This window comes from Aotus nancymaae, unplaced genomic scaffold, assembly GCF_030222135.1.
Source record: "Aotus nancymaae isolate 86718 unplaced genomic scaffold, 86718_ANA_hifiasm-v0.15.2.pri h1tg000029l, whole genome shotgun sequence".
NCBI lineage: Eukaryota > Metazoa > Chordata > Mammalia > Primates > Aotidae > Aotus > Aotus nancymaae.
In genome coordinates this window covers 7,534,445-7,561,789 of record NW_026988442.1, presented here as the reverse complement: position 1 = coordinate 7,561,789, position 27,345 = coordinate 7,534,445, and the positions used below count along the sequence as shown (strand labels likewise).

The 27,345-nt window shown below is 51.1% G+C and overlaps 1 protein-coding gene across 4 annotated transcripts in view; it reads left to right on the top strand.

The window, feature by feature from the left end:
• The window catches only part of SMOX (spermine oxidase), a 43,265-nt gene extending 20,882 nt beyond the window's left edge, over positions 1–22,383 (top strand). For 2 of the 4 annotated variants that reach the window (XM_012455388.2, XM_012455389.2), the window contains exons 2-8: positions 8,093–8,326; positions 12,271–12,497; positions 16,802–16,975; positions 17,088–17,847; positions 18,477–18,637; positions 21,423–21,512; positions 21,932–22,383. In XM_012455388.2, coding sequence (XP_012310811.2) covers positions 8,119–8,326; positions 12,271–12,497; positions 16,802–16,975; positions 17,088–17,847; positions 18,477–18,637; positions 21,423–21,512; positions 21,932–22,069 — 1,758 coding nt within the window. In that variant the 5' untranslated portion in view covers positions 8,093–8,118 and the 3' untranslated portion in view covers positions 22,070–22,383. Of the gene's footprint in view, positions 1–8,092; positions 8,327–12,270; positions 12,498–16,801; positions 16,976–17,087; positions 17,848–18,476; positions 18,638–18,979; positions 21,513–21,931 lie in introns of those variants that run through there. The other 2 variants (XM_012455390.2, XM_064382264.1) reach the window with 2 other exon arrangements.
• The last annotated feature ends 4,962 nt before the right edge of the window (positions 22,384–27,345 follow it).

Below are 27,345 nucleotides of genomic sequence, written 5' to 3'. Positions count from 1 at the left end.
AGTCTTGCTCTGTCGCCCAGGCTGGAGCGCAGTGGTGCTATCTTGGCTCACTGCAGCGTCTACCTCCCAGATTCAAGAGATTCTCCTGGCTCAGCCTCCCGAGTGCTGGGATTACAGGCACCTGCCACTACACCTGGCTAATTTTTGTATTTTTAGTAGAGACAGGGTTTCACCATGTTGGCCAGGCTGGTCTTGAACTCCTGAGCTCAAGTGATCTGCCTGCCTCGGCCTCCCAAAGTGCTGGGATTACAGGCATGAGCCACCATGCCTGGCTGTCATTCTCTTTTTAAAATTAAAGCTCAGCTGGGTGTGGTGGCTCATACCTGTAATCCCAGCAGTTTGGGAGGCTGAGGTGGGTGGATCACAAGGTCAGGAGTTTGAAACCAGCCTGGCCAATATGGTAAAACCCCCATCTCTACTAAAAATACAAAAAAATTAGCCGGGCGTGGTGGCAAATGCCTGTAATCCCAGCTACTCGGGAGGCTGACACAGGAGAATTGCTTGAACCTGGGAGGTGTAGGTTGCAGTGAGCCGAGATCACACCACTGCACTCCAGCCTGGGCGACAGAGTGAGATTCTGTCTCAAAAATAAATAAATAAAAAATAAAAAAATTAAAGCTCTATTTTATTTTATTTTAGAGACAGGGTCTTGCTCTGTCTCCCAGACTAGAGTGCAGTGGGGCAATCATAGCTCAAGCCATCCTTCCTCCTTGGTCTCCAGTGTAGCTGGAACTACAGACGCATGCCACCACAACCGGCTAATATTCTGATTTTTATTTTTTTCTTTATGTTTCAGTCTGAACATGTTTGTATTTTTAAATTTTTACTAGAAACTAGGTCTCACTATGTTGTCCAGGCTGGTCTCTTAACTCATGGGCTAAAGTGATCCTCCTACCTTGCCCTCCCAAAGTTCTGGGATTGCAGGCATGCCATCTGTAATAGCTCTGACCACACCTGGCCAGAGTTTGGTGTCTTGGACGGGTGTGGGGTACTGGAGGCTGGCCTGTCCTGCCACTGTTTTGTTGCAGTAGCCACTCTTGGAGAGGGATGTGATGTACTGATTTTTGGGTAACGCTGAGGTGAGCTTCAGTGTCAAAGAAGGGGCACCGCACACACAAGTAGGTGATTGATTCCACTGTGGTTCGCTCACATGGCTTGGCTGCACTCACCTTGGGCAGGGGTTCACCATTTTTAACCTGGGACCTCAGCCCTGCTCCGTGGCTGTGGGGCTTCAGCCTCACTCTTGAGATAACAGATGACAGAATTTCCTGGGGTGAGATGCCATGCTTTGGGGGTAGGCTGGGGGCAGGTGACAGTGCAGAACCAGTACCAGAACCAGTGCGAGGGACTCACATTTCAAAGGTGTCTGTTGTTCAGAAAACAGTAATGGAGCAGGCTCTGCTGGTGGTTTGAGCAACACCCAGCCCTGAAGTCACACAAGGGTTTGCCTATGTTAAGAGAACCCAGAACCAGCTTCTCTGTTTCTTCTTTTTTTTTTTTCCAAGACGGAGTCTTGCTCTGTCTCCCAGGCTGGGGTGCAGTGGCGCGATTTCAGCTCACTGCAACCTCCGCCTCCCCGGTCCAAGCAATTCTCCTGTCTCAGCCTTCTGAGTAGTTGGGACAAGTACACGCCACCATGCCTGGCTAATTTTTGTATTTTCAGTAGAGACAGGGTTTCACCATGCTGGCCAGGCTGGTCTGGAACTCCTGACCTTGTGATCTGCCCGCCTCTGCCTCCCAAAGTGCTGGGATTATAGGTGTGAGCCACCTCATCTGGCAGAACCACCTTCTCTGATGTATATGAGAAAGGCTGTTTCCTGTGGGCCTTCAGGTGAGTGGGGCTGGGGAGGCTCCAAACTTTGGTGAAGCTGGGGGTCTATCTCTATGTTTTGGTGGGAGTTGTGAGTGAGAACTGAAGCTAGAAAGGCCAGCTGGGTCCAGAGGGCAAGGCTGACATGCAGAGATCTTCCCCAGGCCTGCTACATAGCAGGTGCTCAGTGAATTGCTAAATTATATTCCCTGGTCAGTGAGATGCTCAGCTGTGCTTGTCTTTGGAGGGTGGGGCTGGGAGATTTGAGACCCACACAGGTGAGGCTCAGATAGAGGAGGAAGGGTGGGGGGTGCTCCTGGGGCAGTTGGGGGTGGAGGTGACAGTGATTCAGGCTGTGGGGTTGCCATGGCTTGACCCGATGAGTGAGGAGGGTCTCCCGCTAAGGGTGCCTCCAGATTTGAGCCTTGGGGCTGCTTGATGCTCCTGTGATTTGACCTCTATGGGGAAAATGAGTTAGGCGGTGCCCCCAGTTTAGTTCTGGGCATTTCCAAGGGGGGATTGTCAGGGTCAAACATTGAAGACCAGGACTAACACCTGTCTCTAGTATTTGCCCATTAGGAGGTACTTCCTGGAGTGTAAATTTCTTTACTTTTTTTTTTTTTTTTGAGACAGGGTCTTATTCTGTGACCCAGGCTGGAGCACAGTGGTCTGATCTCAGCTCACTGTAACTGGAGTGTAAATTTCTGAGGGTGTCAAAATGAAATTGGGAGGATGTTCTGGGGATGAGATGAAGAAGTGGCAGTTCACACAAAGCTTGGTGGCTTTGCCCACTCTGGTCACCTGAATTCTGAGTCTTTATTCATCCATCTTTTGCGACCCTGCCACAGAACAGGGTTTTTCTTCCCTCTTTTCCTCTCTCTGTCCCCTGCTGCCTTCCTATGTCCAGTGTGGCTTCTTGGGATGCTTCAGTCAGGGTGATGGTGGCTCTGGGCAGCTGGGGGAGGCGGTGGCCTGCAGGCTGGAAAATTGGCTTCATCTTGGATGAAGTTGCCAGGGGACTGAGGGGTACACTCATGCCCTGGCTGGCCTGATTTTTTGACGCTCCCTGGCATTGCCTGCTTGGGGACATGGGAGAATAAACCAGGCGCGGGTGCAGGCACTGGGCAAGAGGCTCACGCCCCCACTTTGCCATGGAAGCAGGAGCAAGAAGGCAAGTGTCTGTTTCCCGCCCTCCTCCTCTTCCCTGCCTGGCTGAGCCAGCACTTTTTTCTTCTCTCCTTTATCTGCTCAAAAAGTACAGGGTGTTCTGTTTCTCCTGTGCATACAGATCAAGGAGTGGATGTTATTTCTTTCTTTCTTTCCCTAAGGAGTGAGAAGGACAGGCAGGCACTGAGGATCATTTAAGCGATTCTCCTTCCTCAATAAGGCAGTTTCTTATACATTAAAACAACAACAACAACAACAACAACAACAACAAAAATAAATCCAAAAGGGAAAGGAAATGATGACACAAACCAACAGAAAACAAGTTGCCCCTTACTGCCCCCACTCCCCACCAGGCCTTCAGCACACAGTAGGTGCCCTAGCGATGTTTTCTCTCCCCTACTCCTCACCAGGCATTCAGCACACAGTAGGTGCCCTGGCGATGTTCTCCCCTACTCCTCACCAGGCATTCAGCACACAGTAGGTGCCTTGACGATGTTCTCTTCCCCACTCCCCACCAGGCATTCAGCACACAGTAGGTGCCCTGGCGATGTTCTCTCTTCCCCACTCCTCACCAGGCATTCAGCACAGAGTAGGTGCCCTGGCGATGTTCTCTCCCCCACTCCCCACCAGGTATTCAGCACACAGTAGGTGCCCTGACGATGTTCTCTCCCACACTCCCCACCAGGCATTCAGCACACGGTAGGTGCCCTGGCGATGTTTTCTCTCCCACACTCCCCACCAGGCATTCAGCACACGGTAGGTGCCCTGGTGATGTTTTCTCTCCCCCACTCCTCACTAGGCATTCAGCACACGGTAGGTGCCCTGGCGATGTTCTCTCCCCGACTCCCCACCAGGTATTCAGCACACAGTAGGTGCCCTGACGATGTTCTCTCCCACACTCCCCACCAGGCATTCAGCACACAGTAGGTGCCCTGGCGATGTTTTCTCTCCCGCACTCCTCACTAGGCATTCAGCACACAGTAGGTGCCCTGGCGATGTTCTCCCCCACTCCTCACCAGGCATTCAGCACATAGTAGGTGCCCTGACGATGTTCTCTCCCCGATTCCCCACCAGGCAGTCAGCACACAGTAGGTGCCATGGCGATGTTCTCTCTTCTCCCTTTCAGTTGGACCCTAGGGTGTGCTGGCCCCAAGAGATGATATGGGGGCCACAGGACAGACTCATTCTCTGCCCTCTATGGGCTGTGTAGGGGGCTTCTCTGGCTTCCTGGAGGTACCGGGGGTTGAGGGGCTTATCTGGGAGAGGGCCTGAGAAGAAACAGGACTGTGGATTAGCTGTGAGGGTCAGGGGTGCAGAGGACTCACATGGCCCCTGCTTACCTGCGTGACATTACATATGCCATGTCTGTTTGAGTTCAAAGTCTCTGAGACCCCGTGCGGAGAGCTGGGGGTTCTTTCTGTGCTGATCTTGGAGGCAGAGTGGCTGCCGGCATTCCCAGGGTGGGTTCCACAGCCTGTTCTAAAGACAGTCTGCTCATGATGTAGCTGCGGCGCTTGACAGATTATTTTCATGCACGAGGCTTGCTGGCACCAAGTGCCATTCCCTCTCCTGGCTTCCCAAGGCTAGAGCTTATCTGGTCCCTTGGTTTTCAGAGGTGGTGGTCCAGAGAGACTAGGGTGAGGGGGACCCCCAGTTTAATAGCTGCTACATCCCGGCTCCCATAGCAGCTTTTCAAGGAGGGGTTCCACCAGTAAGGTGTGAGAGCTGCTGCAGCCATGCTTCCCCATAGTGGAGACTGTGTGTGGTGGCCTGGGGCAGGGGGCGCCGGGACGGAGGCTGGGCGGGTCGCGGCGCCACGTCAGTCTGGGGTGCCCGGGGTGGCGGCGTCCCGTCACAGCTGGCGTGGCCCCTCCGGAGCACGCCGCGTGTTTACCGACCTGACGCAGCGTCCCGGCCTGGCTGGCAGACATCCGGCGGCATCACCGCTGACCTCCCCGCCCGCCCCATGCAGGCGGCCACATCCTCACCTCTAAATTTAGTCCGCAGGAAGGAGAACCTGGGGCAGGGGCGAGGGAGGAGAGGGACGGGAGTCAGAGGACAGAGACAGGGAGGAGGAAAGGGCCGGCGCTGCCCTGCGCCAGGCGTGGCCTCATCCCCAGCGAAAGCGCGACACGAGCTGTCTGGGAAGGGGAGCGGGAGCTCCTGCCTCCGAAGTGGAGGCTGCCCGGATGGGGCTCTGGGCCTCAGGCGCCACCTCCCGGCCCTTTTGGGAACCGGTTCTGCGTGGAGTGGAGGGGCCTGGGTCTCAGGGGGCTTGGAGGGCATTTAGGGGCGGGAGAGGGAGGGAGGATTCCCGTCTAGGCCCAGGCAGGGGCAGGTGGAACGGGCGGGGGGGGCACAAAGAGCAGCTTCTCAACCCGAGCGTATTTCAAAAAAAGCCTCCTTTGCTTACCTATGTCATTTAAGTGATGTTGGCCAGGCACGGTGCCTGACGCCTGCAATCCCAGCACTTTGGGAGGCCAAAGCGGGTGGAACATGAGGTCAGGAGTTCAAGACCAGCCTGGCCAAGATGTTGAAACCCTGTCTCTACTAAAAATACAAAAATTAGCCGGGCCCGGTGGCAGGCGCCTGTAATGCCAGCTACTCAGGAGGCTGAGGCAGGAGAATCGCTTGAACCCAGGAGGCAGAGGGTGCAGTGAGCCGAGATCACGCCACTGCCCTACAGCCTGGGCGACAGAGTGAGACTCTGTCTCAAAAAAAAAAAAAAAAAAAAGTGATGTTAAGGACACTGCTGTTCCAAGCGAGATGGAAACCTCGATGGTCAGACCCTGAAATGCATGGAGAAGAAAGTTAGTGTGGCAGCCTTTGACAGATTGATTGGAAGGCAGGAATGACTGTCTTGTTAGTGAGATCTATGTAGATACATACAGTAAATTACACATATCTTAAATGTGCAATTCAGTGAATCTTCATACGTGCACTGGGTACCTACCCTTTGGATTAAGATATTTATTCCCTCTACTTCAGAAAGGCCCCTCCTGCCCCCTTCTGTCATCTCCCTGCCTCATAACCTTTCTTCTGACCTCTGGGTTCACAGATTGGGTTTGCTTCTTCTTCACCTTCATGTAAATGGAGTCATATGGTCCGTGCCCTTTTGTCTCCAGCTTCTTTTGCTCAGTATATGACTCAGGTGCCTCTGTGTTGTTGGGAATATCAGTAGTGGGGTTCTATTTATTGCTGAAGAATAGTCCATGGTATGGATATCTACCTACAGCACCATATATGTGTCTGTTCTCCTGCTGATGGACCTGTGTGGGGTGTTTTTATTTTCAGGATGTTATAAATCTAACTGCTGTACACACTCTTAAACATGTGTCTTTGGTGGAATATGCCCTCTTTCTGTTGGGTATATTTTTTTTGTTTTTGAGATGGAGTCTCGCTCTGTTGCCCAGGCTGGAGTGAAGTGGCGCGATCTTGGCTCACTGCAACCTCTACCTCCCGGGTTCAAGCAATTCTCCTGCCTCAATCTCCTGAGTAGCTAGGACTACAGGCACACGCCACCACCCTCAGTTAATTTTTGCATTTTTAGTAGAGACGGGTTTTCACCGTGTTGGTCAGGCTGATCTTGAACTCCTGACCTTGTGATCCTCCTGCCTCAGTCTCCCAAAGTGCTGAGATTACAGGTGTGAGCCACTGACCTGGCTGGTGTATTCTTAAGAGTGGGATTGCTATGTCAAGGGAACAGTAATGTGCAGCTTTATTAGGTATGGGCGACAATACCCCTTGTCTGATGTCCAGAAGCCACCTTCCACACACATGTGTTCCCTGTTAGATCCTGGATACTATTAGATTCTGCAAATTCTGCCACTTAAACCTCAGCAAAGACAACTAGAATCTAAATTGCTTGAATCAGGGAAGGAACAGGGACAGCATTTGAGCTGAGTGGTTCCTTAGGGTGGCCCCCAGATACCTCCAAACCCTCCTGGTCATTCTGGGAAAAGAAAAGCGGCCTCTCCTATCCCTGGGGCCAGATTCAGGGACCCCTTTGGTCTCCCAGCCATCAGCTCCCCTAGTCTGGCATCTCTGAGCAAACTGGCTTAGTGTAACTGTCAATTTCATGTCTGGCCTCTGGTGCCATGGGTCCTCTTGGTCCACTGTTTCCTGGGCTCCTTGCTGCTTTGTGGTGGCTGAGGGACTGGGTGGCTGGGAAAACAACCTACCCGGAATAGCAGGCTTGTTGGATGCAGACCTCGTGGCACTTTCTCGGGGGAGGGCGGGACTATGTCCTGCCCACCAAATTGCCACTTCATTGAGGCTGTGAAAGACCAACAGAAAGCCAGAGGCAAGAGAAGGGGCAAGGGAAAGAGAGAGAGAGTGCCAGGGAAGAGCCAGGCAAAGGAGGGAGAGCAGAGGGTCCAGACTTGTGTGTGCAAGTATCCTGGCGTCTGTGTGAGTATCCTGAGGTCTGTGTGAATATCTTGGGATCCATGCAAGTATCTTGGGGGTCCGGGCAAGTATCTTTGGGTGGCAAGTATCCTGGGGTCCATGCAAGTATTTTGGGGCCCAGGCAAGTATCCTGGGGTCTGTATGAGTATCCTGGGGAGTCTGTGTGAGTATCTTGGGGTCCAGGCAAGTATCCCAGGGTCTGTGTGAGCATCCCAGCATTGGCACCAGGTGGACCACAGCAGCCATGCCATGCTGAGCTGGTCCAGAATCAGCAGCCCCAAGCCTCAGTCTCTCCTGACTGTGGCCATCTCCTCACTTGCTGCCTCTCATCTCCACTTTGGGGCCTGTCAGGGAAGAGGCAGTGCCCAACAAGTTTAGGGGTAGAATTGAGAATTTCAGGGGCTTAAGATGAGCTCCCAGGTCTCCTGCCTGCTGGTGGAGACCTAAAATGCATCCCTCCCTTACTTTCTCCTTCTCTCCCTTTCTTCCTCTTTTCCTCCCTTCCTCTCACCTTCCCTTATTTCTTCTTCTCTTCCTCCCTGCCCCTTTGGAGGTGGCTTTTCTTGTTCAGGTCCTCAGAGAGAGAGGGAGAGACTCCAGTTCCCCTTGCAACAGAGGGCAGAATGTGATGGGAGCCCTGAGTGTCCCTTGGGGCAGATGGGAAGTGAAGGCAGAGCCAGTAAGCTGTGATTCCCCCTCCCCCTGCAGGTTCCTAGAAGGTGAGTGCGGACGGTATGCAAAGTTGTGAATCCAGTGGCGACAGTGCGGATGACCCTTTTAGTCGTGGCCTGCGGAGAAGGGGACAGCCTCGTGTGGTGGTGATCGGCGCCGGCTTGGCTGGCCTGGCTGCAGCCAAAGCACTTCTCGAGCAGGGCTTCACGGATGTCACTGTGCTCGAGGCTTCCAGCCACATCGGAGGCCGTGTGCAGAGTGTGAAACTTGGTAAGTGCCACCCAGTCCAGCCCAGCCACCTCCCCAGGTCACCTGTAGTCCCCTAACTCCCAGCTCTTCCTGAAATCTCATTATTTTAGCTCCTGGGATAAATGTCCTATCATGTGTCCTGCCTGGGCGTTTTCCAGACACTTCCTTTGCTCCTCAAGGCAGCCCTCTGAGGTGGGCATGGTGGGGCCCTGACTTCCATTTTCGGAGAATGCTGGCTTGCCTCTGACCTAGGATTCACAGTGTTTGGGAGGGAGTGGACACCCAAGCTGCCTTGGTACTGAGTGGGCCAGTTTCTGTTTCACAAGAAGTGAAATTCTCCTGCAACGTCCTCATAGTCATTAACTTTTGATTGTGAATTACTATATCGTGACTGAGAGCTAGCCCTGGAGAAGTAGGATCCTGGGTTAGCAGAGGTGAAAGGGGATTTTGGGCCTCCTTGTGGCTGATGGGCAGGTCTTGGGATTATCTGGGAAGTGGATCTGTCCAGGTTGAAGAGCAATGAGGACCCTGGAGAAAGCAGCCAGGTAAGAAACTTACCCTAGGGGTGGGCAGACTTTACCAGGGGTCTCAGAGAATGGGGAAACTGCCTGAAATTCCCCTGTCAGGGCTTCCCAACAGGGGAGGGGATTCTGACCAATGAGGGGTTAATTGGTTAGAAACCATGAAAATGACCCAGTGAGACCACACCTGGCCTGAGGTGTGTGGCTACATTGATCCTCTAGAGTATTTTTTTTTTTTTGAGACAGATTCTCACACTTGCTCAGGCTGGAGTGCAGTGGTGCTGTCTTGGCTCACTGCAACCTCCGCTTCCTGGGTTCAAGTGATTCTCCTGCCTCAGCCTCCCGAGTAGCTGGGACTACAGGTGTGTACCACCATGCCCAGCTAGTTTTTGTATTTTTAGTAGAGGCAGGGTTTCACCATGTTGGCCAGGCTGGTCTCAAACTTCTTACCTCAGGTGATCCGCCTGCCACAGCCTCCCAAAGTGCTGGGATTACAGACGTGAGCCACTGTGCCCAGCTCCTCTAGAGGATTTTGTGTCTGTGTTTTTTTGTGTCTGGTATATTCCCAAGGCCAGGCAGAGATGGTGCAGCTGCTTGCTTAGAGAAGTAGGTTGTCAGGCTTAGAATCTCAGAGGCTGGGGACATGTGGGGGCCTTCTCTCTTGTAGAAAACTTGATCACATTAAGTGTCCTCCCCTACAGCATTTCCCACAAGGCATAACTAAAGTTGACCCTTTTCCCTTGGCACACACAAGAGTGTCTGCTGGCAGCGAGGGTGAAAGTGCCATCCAAAGCTGCCCTTGTAAACCTGGGACAGCCAGCGGGAAAGCCCGGGGACTCTGTTGCTCATCACCTGATTCACTGGCTAGAAGCCTTAGGGAAGGGTGGGCTCTGTTTATGATTCTCCAGTCTTGATGAGACAGTCAGGGTCTGGCACAGAAACAGAAGACAGGAAGACAAATGGCCCAGTGTCAGTAGTAGCTGATGGCTGGGACGTGCCATGCTGGAGAATGATGGTACAAGGTGGCGAGGTGGGAGAGATGGTGCTGCGAGGTGGCGAGGAGCCATGATTGATCAACTGATCGATTAGTCAATTGGTGGGAAGGCTTCCTAGAGGTAGGGAGCGTGGCCTCAGTGGTGGTGGGAGTTGGGTATGTAGTGAGAAGGAAGAAGGAGTAATGTGCATGCAAGGATGTATGTGGGGGCAACAGAGGCAGCACCCTGCCAGGAGAAGGGAGAACATATCAGGGAAAGGGTGCGCATGCGTGTGTTGTGTGTGTGCAGTCACACAGGGCTGGAAGCCCAGCTGCAGCTGGACCTGCTGCATGGGGAAATGGTAGCTATGACTTTGTCAAGGTGAGAGCAGGGGTGGAGGCCAGGGGCTCCTGGGATGGTATGGGTAGGCACGCAGACAGTGTCTGGTGCCCTTTGGATGTAGGGGTGTGGCAAGGATGACAGAGATGGAGGGGCATGTGGGAGAGGGCAGGAAACTTTCTCAGGCGGGGGCCTGCTCTGGGCCTCTACCTCCTTACAGAGCTGGGGGAGAGAGGTGGGCACTGACGTTAGTCCTGATCTTGAACACTTATCTAAATCCTGCTTTTGCTGAATATCTGGAGGCAGGAAAGGTGCCCCATGTCTGGGCTGCCCCATGGTTCCCTGCTGTGTGCTGGGAAAGGTTCAGATTCCTTCCCAGAGTACTGGTCCCTTCTGCTCCTATCAGGAACTCAAACCAGACAAGACACTTCAGGGAGCTCCAAGCCTGAGGTTGTAACAGAGGGGTAGCAATTAAATGCCCTTGATGCCCACCCAGAGACCCGCTGCCAACAGGACAATGGCTTTTCAGCTCTTGGTGTCCTCCAGTTTGCCCACGATAGCCCTACCTATGTGTCTGGTGGTGGGCACAGGCTTCTGTCTGGGCCTCATGCCTCAGCAGGATAAGCCTCGGTTTCTTTCCATGGTTGTCACATCCTTGGAGGGTGAGGATGGAAGCCATGAGGCCCCTTGATGCTGAGGCTCTGAATCCACAAACATCACTCTCACTACATTCTGTTAACCAAAGCAAGTCACAAGTCCAGCTCAGATCCAAAAACTGGGGAAACAGACTCCACCTTCTCATGGGAGGAATGACAGTCATGTTGCAAAGGGATGTGTGTACAAAGATAGGAGGAATCACTGTGACTATCTTGGCAAAAAATGTACCACATATATCTTGAAGCAGGCCTGCAAAAACAAAGCAAAACACCCCCAAAAAGTTTCTATCTCTTTTCCTTTCATTGTTTCAACTTCCCTGGGAGCTAGGTAGGGATGGAGACGAATGAGAGAAGGAGACAGCTTCTGCAGCATCAGAAGAGGAAACTGAGGCCCAGGCAGGGAGGTGACTTGGCTCAGAGTAGATGGGACCTTGGCTGTGGATGAGGTAGTAGACCTAGTTCCCAGGCCATCCCAACTTGGACCCAGGAGATGTTCCCTGCCCCAGTCAGGCTCTCGGGGTTTTTTGTACTGTGCCAAAGGATGTAGAGGGCTTCACTTATTTTTTTTTTTCATTTTTGAGATGGAGTTTGCTTTTGTTGCCCAGGCTGGATGCAATGGCGCCGTCTCGGCTCACTGCAACCTCCACCTCCCAGGTTCAAGCGATTCTCCTTCCTCGGCCTTCCAAGTAGCTGGGATTACATGCATGCGTCACCATGCCCAGCTAATTTTGATATTCTAGTAGAGACGGGGTTTCTCCATGTTGGTCAGGCTGGTTTCAGACTCCACCATGCCTGGCTAATTTTTGTATTCTGGTAGAGGCGGGGTTTCTCCATGTTGGTCATTCTGTCTCGAACTCCTGACCTCTGGTGATCTGCCCACCTCGGCCTCCCAAAGTGCTGGGATTACAGGCATGAGCCACCGTGCCTGGCTGCTTCACTTTCGCTGGAAGTGTGCTTTAGATTGCTTTATGGAGAAATCTTGCAAACTGGTATGTTTGGCCTTCTCTTCCGCCCTATGCTGAGTTGGGAGGGGACCATTTTCTTTCTGGGAAATGCTTTAGACCCTGGAGCCACTGGGGATGTTGAAGAATTGAAAAAGGCCAGGTGGAGACCCTCAGGGGCCCACAGTGCTTCTCCTGGGTCGGGAGGTACCAGTGAAGAAGTGGGATGTGGTATCTGGTGTTAGCTTAGAAAAAGGTGGGGCTGAAAAAGAAGAGCCTTCTAACTGGTCCAGTAAGGTGACTCTGGACAAATCACAGAGTCATCCAAGGTGGCAGTTATCTTAGCTATAAGGTGATTTTCAGTGGAAACTTTTCACTGAGGATGTTCGTTGGTTGCCAGCAGTGGGGGTTCAAGCTCCTTCCTGCCCTGTTGTAGGGGTGGAAAGAGCCTCTTGGAGGAAGGAGGGGGAAGCAGTGCTGGCCCTCTCTGGAGAAGTCCCTAAGCCTCTAAGGACCTGTTGTTGTTACCCTCAGGACACGCCACCTTTGAGCTGGGAGCCACCTGGATCCATGGCTCCCATGGGAACCCTATCTATCATCTAGCAGAAGCCAATGGCCTCCTGGAAGAGACAACTGATGGGGAGCGCAGCGTGGGCCGCATCAGCCTCTACTCCAAGAATGGCGTGGCCTGCTACCTTACCAACCACGGCCGCAGGATCCCCAAGGACGTGGTTGAGGAATTCAGCGATTTATACAACGAGGTGAGGCGTGAGCAGAGCAGCTGGTCCTGAGGGCGTGGGGAGCCCTGGGAGGTCTTCTGTGATCCTCGTCATGTCTCTGCAGACTCCCTGGGCCCTGCATTTGGAAAACCAGAATGATGTGAGGATAAAATGAAGATGTTGAGTGGGAAAGTACTAGGCAAGAGATTATTGATACGTGTGATTAAATATATCTTTAAAAAGGCCTTAAACATCTTTTGTTAGATTTATTACTAGGTATGTGGGGGTGGTGGTGATGGTTGTTACTGTTGTTGCTTTTAGATACTCTTATAAGTGGTAGTTTGTTTTGTTTTGTTTTTATTTGAGACAGAGTCTTGCTCTGTCACCCAGGCTGGAGTGCAGTGGCATGATCTCGGCTCACTGCAACCTCCACCTCCCAGGTTCAAGCGATTCTCCTGCCTCAGCCTCCTGAGTAGCTAGGATTACAGGCGCGTGCCACCACACCTGGCTAATTTTTGTATTTTTAGTAGAGACGGGGTTTCACCATGTTGGTCAGGCTGGTCTCAAACTCCTCACCCCATCATCGGCCTGCCTCAGCCTCCCAAAGTGCTAGAATTACAGGCCTGAGCCACCGAGCCTGACCTAATTATTTTTAATTCTAATAATATATATATTTTGTTAATTATGTTAGTTTATATTCTAATAGTATTTTGGAATTTATGTATATAACTCTACACAAAAAATGAGAATTTTGGCTTTTTCTCTCTAATTCTTAGAGCAGCCTTTGTCCAGTAGAACTTTCCACAGTGATGATGATGTGTTAGACCTGCACTACGCAGCATGGTTGTCACTAGCCACGTCTGGCTCTTGAGCACTTGAAGTGATGCAAGTAAAACTGAGGAACTGAATATTTAATTTTTTTTATTGCGATGGAGTCTTGCTCTGTCACTTAGGCTGGAGTGCAGTGGCACGATCTTGGCTCACTCTCCCCGCAACCTCCATCTCCCAGGTTCAAGTGATTCTCCTGCCTCAGCCTCCTGAGTAGCTAGGATTACTTACAGGCAAGAACCAGCACGCCCAGCTAATTTTTGTATTTGTAGTAGAGATGGGGTTTTAGCATCTTATGCTGATGTCGAACTCCTGACCTTGTGATCTGCCCACCTCGGCCTCCAAAAGTGCTGGGATTACAGGCGTGAGCCACTGCGCCTGGCCTAATTTTTTAATTTTAAATTGCTGCAGGTGTCTAGTAGCTACTGTGTTGGATAGCACAGCTGTAGACAGTTTTTTTTTCTTGCCTTATTGCACTGGTTAGTATCTCAGTGCAGTGTTGGATAGAAGTGGCAATGGCACATATCCTTGTTTTATTCAGATTTAAAAAAATTTATTAATATCATTAATATTCTTTAGCTGTGTGAACTGCACTGAACAAGCAAGGTACTGTGTAGGCCCTGTCATCTGATAGCTTGTCATTTATGGTGTAATGATCCTTCACTCCAGGTCAACAAGCACCTATTGTGCATTTTCTAATCTCTTGGGCATAAGAAAGGAGAAATGACCCTCGGTTTGGGGTAGTCCCTGCTCTGTGGAGGACAGGCACACTCAGTGTCTTGTGTGTGTGCACCAACAAGGTACGTTGTGTGCAGTCCATTGTATTGTGTGTTATCATGTGCAAAGAGACTGAATTGTTAATGGTCAGATAAGAACTAGTATTCTTCAAAGTAGACGTTTCTGGTCTGCTGGAAATCAGCCCCAGCCTGATTCCCAGGTTATTGTGAGTGATTCAAACATGATGCCTTTTGAAAATGACTTTCAGGGCCCATGGTTTGTTCTTTTAAATGTTTTTAAAAGTAGATCATCGTCAAATTCAGCTGGTGAGTTTGATTTTTGAAAATCAAGAGTGTACATTGTTAATAATGGGGTGGATATGGTGGATTATCCATCTGGGTGGTGGTGTTTTGAGTTAAAAGGATAAGGTGTAACCATGATGTCAAGATTTCTTTGCGTGGCTTTTAACCAACCCTGGAGGCCATTCCGAAGAGGTGCACTCTAAGCATGTGAAGCCTCAGCAAGGCTTCGTAAGAAATATGCAGCCCCCAAAGATGATGACTTTCAAGAGCCATTCATTTGAATGTATTTTATTTATTAGCAAATAAATGAGTTTGTGCAGTGGTATCATCTAGAGCTTAGTTTCTGGAGTAAGACTGCCTTGATTAAATGTCAGTTCTACCATTTATTAGCTGTGGAATCTCGAGCAGGTTATTGAGCCTCTCTGAGCCCTACTTTCCTCTTCTGTAAAATGGGCATGGTGGTACCTACCTCATAGTATTATGAGGATTGAATGAGATCCCAATGGTAAGTGCTTAATGAGAACTGGGGTATTATTAGCTGTCACAGACAGCTCCCATTTTCCTCGGGTCACACTGAGAAGGTGTCAGATAACCCAGGAGAGGAGACTGTGCCATATGACACAGCCATGTTCAGTGAAGGCTGATACAAAGAGTCACATTGATGGACTAAATGTGTTACTCCTCAGCTGGGCATTTTGGCCTGTAGTTAACATAAGCTGAGGATTGGCTCCCATGTTGCTTATCGCCCAAGGGAAAAACCCAGGGAGGAGGAGGCAAATTGAAAGCTGACTCTTGGCAGTGAGGAATTCCTGGGTCAAGAATTTGCTGAGGACTCTAGCTAAGGCTAACCACTGGGCATCTCGTGATTGCAGGGAGGCAAGACGAAACAATTTCCCTCACTCTTCTTTATAATTTAGTCTCCAGAGAGAAGTTTAATTCATGTTTGTGTCTCAGGTGGAGGCCTTCCCCTTGAGTGAGATGGTGGTGGTGGTGGGTGGCGGACATCACTGAGCTTTGCCATCTTCCTTTGCCCTTTGGTCCCAGGGCCTAGCCCAGGGTGGGGGGACAGGGCAGACACCATTCCCAGGCATGTGTGCTGACCATGCTCACTTTAGGAAGGGAAACAAAGCATTCATCAGCTCAGCCACAGAGGCCCAGCCAAGGAGCCTCCATAAGCCAGTGTCCTGGGCATGACAGCTGTGGGCATGTGATCCTGCTGCCTTCCTGCTCACAGCCCCTCAGTGGTGCCAGGGCCTTGGATCAAGTCCAGAGTCCTTGGAATAACTCTCAGTCCTTTATGCCCTGGCCCCTGCCTGCCTTCCAAAGTTGGCTCTCAGATCTTCCTCTCTCCTTGCTGCCCCCTCCAGCAAAACCAAACCCCGTCAGGATTCCTGACTGCATCTCCATCTTTGAGGTTGCTGTTCCCTCTGCCTGAAATACTTTTCTTCCCCCTCCTCCCTCCATCCTGGCTGTCTCCCAGCTGCCCAGGGTTGTCTGCGTTGACCTCACAGCCCCGGGTACTTTACTATCACTGCAGCCCAATCATAGACTGTCTCCCTAGCTGGAGTGAGGGCAGGGGCAGGGACTGTTTTGCCCACGTTACAAGCTGTGTCCTGCACAGAGCCTGGTAAATGTTGAGTGAATGTTGCTTCTAGGGGATTCCAGGACTGCCCTGGACTGGCTTACTTCCTTCAGGGAGCCCTGCCTGATGCTTAGCGTCTGTATATGAGGCAGACATTGGGGGGTTGGGGGGGCAGTCAGACCCCATTTCAAGGGACTGATCATCATTATCTGTTGATGAGGTGTGGGCTGGAGTTCTTGCTGAAATGTCCCCGTAAAATGCAGCTCCATTCCTTGGCACACTGGAGCCTCCTGAGACCATGGCTTTTGTGTTCCTGTCTTCCCTCTGCATCCCGGCTCCCTAACTCATGGCTGAGGCTTGAAGCAAAGGCGATGCTTTGTATGGACCTGACAGGCCCAGGGGGTTGTCTCCAGCAGAAGGGCCCCTTCTGCTGGCCAGGCCACAGCTCCAGACTTCCCTCTTGGGAGCAGGCAAAGCAGACACGCTTGGGCAGGGGTGGCAGGGAAAGTGCACATATGGTTCTTGGAACAGGTAATGTGTGCAAATGCCCATCTTCCAGTGGGAGGTAGAGCCCATGGAGGCCCATGCAGAGTCCATGAGGGGTGGCTTCTTTCCCACAGACTGTATGGGCACCAAATGTTTCACTTTGCCCTAAGCGAGGGCCCAGCAAGAGAGCCTCTGGGGCCCATCCCACCTCCCCCACAGGCCAGAGGCGAGGAGGTGGCCGCCCAGGGCCTTGGCTGTTGGTGCAGTCCTGGTGCAGCATTGAGTGCAACATCAGTTCCCTAAGGGACAGAGAGCAGGGGCTCAGTGCATCCAGGGGACACCTGGGAACTGGAGGCTTTTGAGTTGGGGCCCTTCTGTTTGAGATGGAGGTGTGATGAGGTATTTTCAGTCTCATGGGGTCTCTCTGGCAGGTCTATAACTTGACCCAGGAGTTCTTCCGGCACGATAAGCCAGTCAATGCTGAAAGTCAAAATAGCGTGGGGGTGTTCACCCGAGAGGAGGTGCGCAACCGCATCAGGGATGACCCTGACGACCCAGAGGCCACCAAGCGCCTGAAGCTTGCCATGATCCAGCAGTACCTGAAGGTATCTTGAGGAAGACGGATTCTGGGGGCGTCTGGGTCTGAGGAGGGCTGCGCTGCTCCTACCCCTGCCCAACTCTGGCGGTCACCTGGCTTCTCCCTGGGTCTTCCCGCAGGTGGAGAGCTGTGAGAGCAGCTCACACAGCATGGACGAGGTGTCCCTGAGCGCCTTCGGGGAGTGGACCGAGATCCCCGGTGCTCACCACATCATCCCCTCTGGCTTCATGCGGGTTGTGGAGCTGCTGGCGGAGGGCATCCCCGCCCACGTCATCCAGCTGGGGAAACCAGTCCGCTGTGTTCACTGGGACCAGGCCTCGGCCCGCCCCAGGGGCCCTGAGATTGAGCCCCGGGGTGAGGGCGACCACAATCACGACACCGGGGAGGGTGGCCAGGCCGGAGAGGAGCCCCCGGGGAGCAGGTGGGATGAGGAAGAGCAGTGGCCGGTGGTGGTGGAGTGCGAGGACTGCGAGCTGATCCCAGCGGACCACGTGATTGTGACTGTGTCACTGGGCGTGCTGAAGAGGCAGTACACCAGCTTCTTCCGGCCAGGCCTGCCCACGGAGAAGGTGGCTGCCATCCACCGCCTGGGCATTGGCACCACTGACAAGATCTTTCTGGAATTCGAGGAGCCCTTCTGGGGCCCCGAGTGCAACAGCTTACAGTTTGTGTGGGAGGATGAGGCGGAGAGCCGCACCCTCACCTACCCACCCGAGCTCTGGTACCGCAAGATCTGCGGTTTCGACGTCCTCTACCCGCCTGAGCGCTACGGCCACGTGCTGAGCGGCTGGATCTGCGGGGAGGAGGCCCTCGTCATGGAGAAGTGTGATGACGAGGCAGTGGCCGAGATCTGCACAGAGATGCTGCGTCAGTTCACAGGTGCGCGTCCCCCCGGCCCACTCCCCCCGCCTCGCCTTCCTCACCCGCCCTCCTCTGCTGGACCTGCGGCAGCTCTCTCCTCCCCAGACTGTGAAGCTCAGATGCGGTGCCTGCTGGGGGAGGGGCGCCACACTCGGCATAAGGCTCCTCAATTGCTGACAGTTTGGAGCTTGAAACACTCAGAATGCTGGGCACTGTGTTTCTTCCCTCTTTCTAAGGGCTGATGGTAAAACACTCAGACATCACCGCCCATTGTGCTCTGTTGCTAAGAGCTGGATTTGCATTTTACTCTCTGAGTCTTTCAGCTGAATATTTTTCACCCACTATTCCAGGAGGGCCTCACGAGAACCCCTGAAATTAGCCGGGGAAGCACGATTATCTGTCATGTGTTTTCAGATAGATAGGAAAAGTAAGGTGGAGTGTTTTGCTGGGGGTCACAGGAGGTGCTGAGTGGGTACACAGCTCGGGTCTCAGCCTCTCTCCTTCCTCCTCTATCCTCTCTGTCTACCCCTGGCAATCTGGTCCTCCCGGAGCCCTGGAGGTGGGCTGGGGTTGTCCATTTGGGGTCATCTTCCGTAGGCAGCCATTTCTTATCCTCCCTCCCCTTGGCTTTTCTGACTCTCCATCAGGGAACCCCAACATCCCAAAACCGCGGCGAATTCTGCGCTCAGCCTGGGGCAGCAACCCCTACTTCCGCGGCTCCTATTCATACACGCAGGTGGGCTCCAGCGGGGCAGACGTGGAGAAGCTGGCTAAGCCCCTGCCGTACACGGAGAGCTCAAAGACGGCGGTAAGCGGGGGCGTGTGGGTAAGGAGGGGAGTTGTGGGTGTATTTTGTATGTGTGTCTGGTCCAGGGTGAGGAGAGCCAGGGTACTGTTCACTAAAGGGTGCTCAGGTGAGGCGGGGATGGAGTAGCTCCTGTAATGAGAGGACAGAAGGAGAAAGTGCACTTAATATCTGGAAGAAAAAATGGAATCGAATTGAAACTTAAAATGTTTTCTTGATGTTAGGAAAACTGAGCTATTCTGTGCTGTGTTGGCCAATATGGTAGCTGTCAGCCACTTTCAATTTAAATTAATTAATTACAAATTTAAATTAATATAGTATTTTTTTTTTTCTTTTTTGAAACAGGGTCCTACTCTGTCTACACTTCAGGCTGGGGTGTGGTGGTGCAATCACACTCACCACAGTCTTCACTTCCCGAGTTCAAGTGATCCTCCCGGCTCAGCCTCCCAAGTAGCTGGGACCACAGGGACGCCATCATGCTCAGCTAATTTTTGTATTTTTTGGGGTAGAGATGGGGTTTCATCATATTGCTAGGCTGGTCTTGAACTCCTGGGCTCAAGCTATCCTCCCGTCTCAACCTCCTAAAGTGCTGGGATTGTAGGATTGAGCCACCACACCTGGCCAATGTAGTGAAGTTTTTGTTCCTTGGTTGCACTAGTCACATTTCAAGTTGAATAGCCACATGTGGCTAGAGGCTACCATAGTAGATTATATAGTGATAGAATGTTTCCAGCATCATGGAATGTCTTACTGGACAGCACCAATTCAATGGAAATGTTTTCCCAATATATTTTAGAAAATAAAGTTTAGAATACTGGCACTCTCCAAAATTATGGCAACTGTCCACTAAAAAGAATAGTAAATCTGAAATATATACTTTTGCTCCCATAAAGTGAATTTTGAGTTTCCCCCACCAAGTAGACACACCCAATAAATGTTAAAACTCAACAGAGTTATATTTGAAACAATTATTTGGTATTATTGGTAAAGAAGAGTTCAGTCAACCAGAGTCTACTGTGCCTGCCCAGCTGTGCTCAGGTGGAGAGAGAAAAGGGCAGGTGTTTAAAGAGACAGAGGTCCTTAGGAAAGGTCCTTTCTGCTACCACAGCCATCCTCCTAAAAAGCAAATCTTCTCTTTTCACCTGTGTCAGGTAGGACTAGTGTGTGTAACAAAAAGCAAAGCAAAGCAGATACAACTGTGGCTTAAACAAGGAAAATCAAAAGGAAATCTGAAGGCCGGCAGCAGGATCCTGTATCATTAGCACCTGGCTCCCATCTTCAAGGCCACCTGTGGTCCAAGAGGGCTGCAGAAGCTCTGCTCTCACATCTGCATCTTAGGCTGGAAGGAGGAGGAAAGGCAAATGGCAAGAGGGAAACCCTGAGTTGAGTCAGCGGTGTCTCTAAGCAACAGTGGTCTTTAAAGCTCATTGGCCAGAACATAGTCACATGACTGCACCCAGCTGCTAGAGAGGCTGGGCAATGTAATTTTTATTCTAGATGGCAATGGACCCGTTAAAAATCAGGACTTTTTTATTGAGGAGAAAGAGGAGAATGGGTGGATGTGGGAGTAGGCAGCTTGCACCCTGGCACAGTATACAGCACCCCTTTCGGTGTAACAGCCTCTGTGGGCTCCTTGGTGGTGGGATACAGCCTCACTACTCAGGGTAGGTAAACCAATAGTACCAGCCTCACCTGGCAGCTAGTTAGAAGTGCAGACTCATGCTGGCCAACATGGTAAACCCTGTCTCTACTAAAAACACAAAATTAGCTGGGTGTGGTGGCGCACACCTGTAGTCCCAGCTCCTCTGGAGGCTGAGACATGAGAATTGCTTGAACCCGAGAGGCGGAGATTGCAGCGAGCCGAGATCACCCCACTGCACTCCAGCCTGGGCGAAAGAGTGAGACCCTGTCTCAAAACAAAAAACAACAACCACCCCACCCCCACCGGCAAACACACACACACACACACACACACACACACACACACACACACACAAATAAATAAAAAGAAATGCAGACTCTCAGCTCACTTCAGACCTGCTGGATTAAAAACTGCATTCTGGCCAGAGATGCTTGCTCCTCCCTAATTCCAGCACTTTGGGAGGCCGAAGTGGGAGGATGGCTAGAGCTCAGGCATTCAAGACCAGCTTGGGCAACAAAGCAAGATCCCCCATCTCTACAAAAAAATTAAAAAAAAAAAAATTAGCCGGGTGTGGTGGTGTGTGCCTGTAGTAGTCCCAGCTACTTAGGAGGCTTAGGTGGGAGGATTGCTTGAGCTCAGGAGGTCGAGGCTGCAGTGAGCTGTGATTGTGTCATAGCCGGGGCAATAGACTAAGATGCTGTCTCAAATGATAATAATAGGAAATAAAAACTGCATTTTATCAGGATCCACAGCTGGTGCCTTTGCATATTGAATTTGAGAGGCACTAGGATGAAGTCCAAACGCAAACTTGGGGTGCAAAAACTTGTACCTTGCCTAGACCTCACCTAGACAGCGTGCTTTCTCAAGGCCGAGCCCTGGCTGTACCGAAATTCTCACTGTCCCCCAAACACGGCCTGCTTTGGTACATTTTTGCCCCCACCTTCCCTCCATCTGAAATGCCCTTTGCCTGTCCTTTCACTCAACATCTTCTGAGAACCAGTCCAAAGATGCTGTCCTCTGGGAAGCTTTGTGGGATCCCCCGACACTGGGCCTCTTTTCTGGGCTTGTGGCGCCTTGCACAAACATCCATTCCATCACGTATGATGCAGTTTAGTAATTGGGTTTCGTGTCTGGCTTCCTCACCAGCATGGAAGCTCCACAAAGCAGCAGCCTGGTCACCTTTTCTCTTCCAAGTGCCCAGAACAGCCCCTGGATGCTAACAGGGGCTCCGTAAAGGTTTGTTAAATTACCACCAACTTTACTGAGTGCTTTGTTCTTCCAGGTTCTAAGTGCTTTAGATACATGAGTTCCCTTAATCCTTATAAATGCCCTCAGAAGTAGGTGGTGTAAGCCCATTTGGCAGATGAGAAAAGCGAGGCTTAGGGAGGTTAAACCACGTGCCCCAAGTTCACAAGTAAGAGGCACAGAGAGCGTTTGAGACTGCAGAGCCAGGACTCCTAATGGTCTCAGGACAGAAAGAGCCGAGGTTAGAAGCAGGGGAAGGTGGGCAGATGGGACGGGCAGCTCTACGTCCTGTGGAAGCAGTAGCACCTGTGTCTCAGAGCCTCTCTAATTTGTTGTCGGGATGGGGAAGACTGGTGGCCTTGTGGCCTCTGCTGCTCCTCCACCCTGACCTCCCCATCCCCGCCCCCCAGCCCATGCAGGTGCTATTTTCCGGTGAGGCCACCCATCGCAAGTACTATTCCACCACCCATGGTGCTCTGCTCTCCGGCCAGCGGGAGGCCGCCCGCCTCATCGAGATGTACCGAGACCTCTTCCAGCAGGGGACCTGAGGGCTGTCCTCGCTGCCGAGAAGAGCCACTAACTCGCGACCTCCAGCCGGCCCCTTGCTGCCGTGTGTTCCTGCCCTCCTGATCCTCTGTAGAATGGATTTTTCTCTTCTGTAGAGCTAGGTGCCCTGACTGCCTTCAGACCTGGCCCTGTAGCTTTTCCTTTTCTCCGGGCCATGAGCAGGTGGGCCGTTGAGTTACCTCTGTGCTGAATCCTGCACCCCCTCGGCCTGCCCTCTGTCCCACCTTGTTATTGTAAGTGCCTTCAATACTTTGCATTTTGGGATAATAAAAGAGGCTCCCTCCCCTGCCCCTCAGGTTCTTTCCGGTTTTCTCAGCCTCTGTGTATGTGGGTGTGTTTATTTCTATCATATCCCCTTTGAGTAAGAGGGAGAAGGCGGGGGAGCCCTGGCCTAGCTGTGTTTCCTGGAAGGGGTGTCCCCTCCCCCCATCTGTTGGGGTGTTTACCTTCCTGCCAGTTAGGCCCCTTAGGAATATGGGCCTCTCACCATCCACCTGCTCCTTCAGGTCTGGCCTGGGTCTGCCCACTGGCCCTTTCTTTGCTGGACTTCTCTGAGTTGAATTGAGTGACGTGCTGCCTGGAGTGAGGGAGTGCTGTGGGAGGGGGACCCCAGCTGTGGCTCCATGCCAAACCTAGGTATGTTCATTGTTAATCAGTGTCCTGGCCACTGGGCTGTGGGTCTGGCCTCTGGGGTGGCTCCTTTTGAACCTCTGGGAAGGTGGTCATTCTGGGCCTTTTTTTTATTTTTTATTTTTTTGGCAGGGGGAATATCCTAAGGCCTGCTGTTTATTGGGGGATAGATTTTTCTTCTCTTCAGCTGGGTTCAGTGCCCCATGCCTGTAATGCCAACACTTTGGGAGGCCAAGGTGGGAGGATCGCTTGAGCCCAGGAGTCTGAGGCTGCAGTGAGCCATGACTACACCACTGTACTCCAGCTTGGGTGACAGAATGATACTCTGTGGCAGAAAAAGTAAAGAAGGTGTTGTTTGTAATCCTTTACATGTAAGCTGTCAAGCATCTCAGTATTCAGGAATATTTCACACACCAAATATAAAGTGATCAATACTTTACATACTAGGCATCTAGGAAAAGGTCCTAGGCTGGGCATGGTGGCTCATGCCTGTAACTCCAGCACTTTGGGAGGTTGAGCCAGGAGGATTGCTTGAGCCCAGGAGCTTGAGATCAGTCTGGGTAACACAGTGAGACCCCATCTCTACAGGTATCTTCAAAAATAATAATAATAAACTTTATTTTTCTTCTCTTTTTGCTGAGTGAAAAGACACACCTACCCCCTTATGTATACTCACCTGAATACACAGGTACACACACCTACATACACTCACCACTACACCTTACACATAACCCACATAGCATATGCAGGCACACACACCTATGTACACTCACCTCTATACACATATGCCCACCTTACACACACACACACACACACACACACACACACACACACACACGGAACCTTAAGGAACAGCATCTTGTTACTCCAGATTTCTAGTGATGAAATTTGAATTCAGATCTACATGGATCTTTCCATGAACAGTTAGTCATTTTGTTATCCTGGATTTCTAGTGGTAGATTTGAATTCTATAGAGTTGAAAGGGTGGGATGATGGGGAGAAGTTATGAGAAGCCACGTGGGCCCCTCTGGTCTAACTCTATCAGGTCCCCGCCATGGACATTTAGGGCCCTGCCCTTGATAGGACACGACATCCCTTTCCTCCTCCCAGGTGAGTGATTCATTGATTGAGATAGCCTCTCACTCTGTTGCCCAGGCTGGAGTACAGTGGTGCAATCATGGCTCACTGTAGCCTCAGACTCCTGGGCTTAAATGATCCTCCTTCCTCAGGAGTGGCTGGGACTACAGGCATGTACCACCATGCCTGGCTAATTTTTATTTTTATTTTTTTGTGGAGACAGGATCTTGTTATTTTGCTCAGGCTGGTAGGTTATGATGGAGATGTCTAGCACACAGACACATCTACACACATGCTTACCTGCATCCACTTACACACACACACACACACCTATGTGGAGATACCTCACAGGCATTTTGCTCTGCCATGGTTGATCTGCCAGAAATTGTGAAGCTTAAATCAAGGGATTCATACCCACCTGCTGGCATAGCTGAAAAATTTCTAAGTATGTATATAATTTTTTTTTTTTTGAGATGGAGTCTCAGTTGCCCAGGCTGAAGTGCAGTGGTACAGTCCCAGCTCACTGCAACCTCCACCTCCCAGGCTCAAGCGATTCTCCTGCCTCAGCCTCCCAAGTAGCTGGGATTATAGGCATGCACCCATGCCTGGCTAATTTTTCTATTTTTAGTAGAGATGGGGTTTCACTATGTTGGCCAGGTTGGTCTCAAACTCCTGACTTCAGGTGATCCCCCTGCCTTGGACTCCCAACGTGCTGGGATTACAGGCTTGAGCCACCACACCCAGCCTATATATGAAAAATTTTATGAATAGAGGATCTGTTCATGTAGTTTAAGCCCAAAAGCTGTACACATGGATACACTGAAATGTTCTCCCTCACACTGTCCCGTCACTGTTGCCTCTCCCACAGCCCTATGAGTATCCATTCCTAGAGGTAAGTCAATATAAAAACACTTCTCCTTCCTTTTTACACAAAAGTGCCAAAGTATTCATCCTGTCCTGCATTTTCCTTGGTTTAGTTAACAATATATCTTGTAAGCCAGGTGTGGTGGCTCACATCTGTAATCCTAGCACTTTAGGAGGCCGAGGTGGGTGGATCACCTGAGGTCAGGAGTTCGAGACCAGCCTGGCCAACATGGTGAAACTCTGTCTCTACTGAAAGTATAAAAAATTAGCTGGGTGTGGTGGTGCACGCCTGTAATCCCAGCTATTTGCTAGGAGAATCGCTTGAACCCAGGAGGTGGAGGTTGCAGTGAGCCAAGATTGTACCATTGTACTTCAGCCTGGGCAACAAGAGCAAAACTTTGTCTCAAATATATATATATGACATCTTTCCATATATATATTTGGACATCTTCCCATAACAGCACATAAACAGACAATGTAAATTTGGACCTCATTTTGGTCAAAGCATGTCTGTCTCCTTCCTGGCCCTGGGTCACTTTATGAGAAGCCACCGTCTGTCACCTGTTACCTTCCGTGACTCACAGTCTGCTTCTCAGTCCTCAGTTGATGGACTTCCCCACCCACTGCAGTGGGATGGAGACAAGCAGCTCCATCACATAAGTATCAGGGAAGAAAGTGATAAATAGATTCTCAGTGTACAGGCAGAGGAATTTTAAAGGACTCCATGGGGTGAAACTGCTGGAAATGTTTACTTGGTGACTGCACCTCTGGGAATTTCACGGGTGGGTAAGAGGGAGGGAGAGAATATTCACTTAGTACTGATTGCCTGGCACGAAGCTGTGTGGATGTGATACTGATTTGACAGTGATGCCAACTCAGTCTTGGGAGGGCAGTTTATTCCCGTGGGCAAATGAAACCTCAGAGAAGTTAAGTAACTTGCCCAAGGTTGCTCTGTGGTGCTGAGACATGAGCTGAAGTCTGTCTGACTGTGTGGTGTAGGCTCTTTCTATTTATTGTATGATGAAAAGAAGAGGCTGGTGCCACAAAAAAAGCTGAAGGCCATTGCTGGAGAGAGTGGGTGTGGTACAACCACACTGGGAGACTGGCAGAGTCAGTTAAAACTGGCCATGTGCTTGCCAGCATTCCCACCCCTGCGTATACACCAAAGAGAAAGGCATGCAGATACTCACCAAACATATATACCAACATGGCCACAGCAACATATTTCCTAATAGCTAAAACTGGAAACTGCCCAGATGGCCATCAACAGTAGAATGGATAAATTGCAGTGCACTCATACAGTGGAATACTATATAGCAATAAATAAAAGGAACGGATAATTTGCAACAACATGGATTAATCTCAAAAACGTTATGTTGGCAGGGTATGATGGCTTTTGTACTCCCAGCACTTCAGGAAGCCAAGGCAGGGGGATTGCTTGAGTCCAGGAGTTCAAGACCAGCCTGGGCAACATGGCAAAACCCCGTCTGCACAAAAAATACAGAAATTAGCTGGGCATGGTGGTGCATGCCTACAGTCTCAGCTACTGGGGAGGCTGAGATGGGAGGATTGCTTGAGCACAGGAGGTTGAGGCTGCAGTGAGCTGTGATCATGCCACTGCACTCCAGCCTGAGCAACAAAGCAAGGCCCCATCTCAAAACAACAGCAACAACAACCGCCCCCCCAAAACCCTTATGTTGAATTAAAGAAACCAGAAAAAAGGCTATATACTGTATGATTTCTTTTACATGAAGTTCAAGAGCTTGCAAAACTAATCTACTGTGTTAGAAATGAGGGGCTGGGGGTGGTGGCTGGGCAGGAGTGGGATGGGGGCACTTCCTGGGGTTACAGAAGTATTCCACATCTTGCTCTGGGTAGTGGTTGCATGGGCATACACATTGGTAAAAATGCATCAAGTTATACCTAGAAGAAAGTTTCAAGAGTCTGAGAATGCCCTCTCTCCATACTCCCATTCCAAAACATGGTCGTGTTGGCCCAGCTAATATCCTCCTTGCAGCAGCAGAGATGACACATCTGAGAGCAGATAAAGGGAGGAGAGGCCCACTTAGGCCCCACTGGCTGCCTGGTGATAAGGAGTGACCTCAAATTCATATAGGATGTCACTGTTTACCAGCTCATTGCCTGTACCCCCTTATCCTCTCTGCATCTGCAGCCACGAAAGGGAGGTTGGGATTGTTCCACAGCAGAGGAAATCGAGGTTCTCGGAAGGACCTTGGGGAGGCCACACAAGGCCACTCAGCTTGGAGAGGACGTGACCTCATGGGGAAGGGAGTAACCCTGGGAGGAAGCCGAGGGGCAGCCTTCGGACACACAGGCAGGGACAGGCACCAGAGGGGGCACCTCCTCCAGTGCGCTGCCTCCACATCAAATAATTGCATAATGTGGGTACCATTTATGATTGACAGTTCCAAAAACCAAACTCACTCAAGACAGATGAGCGACGAAGAGCAAGAGCCATTCAGAAGTGAGGAGATATGACATACAGGGAACACAGGATATGTTCCATGCTGTGATGAAGTTTCAAAATAGACTTGGCATTGATTGAAACCCACAGGGATCTATCAGGGTGACAAATGTGGCACCCATGCCAATGGTTCCTATAAAATTCCCATTGCCTGGTAGAATTTCACGGGAGAGGAAAGGTCTTTCCTGAGCTAGGTTCTAT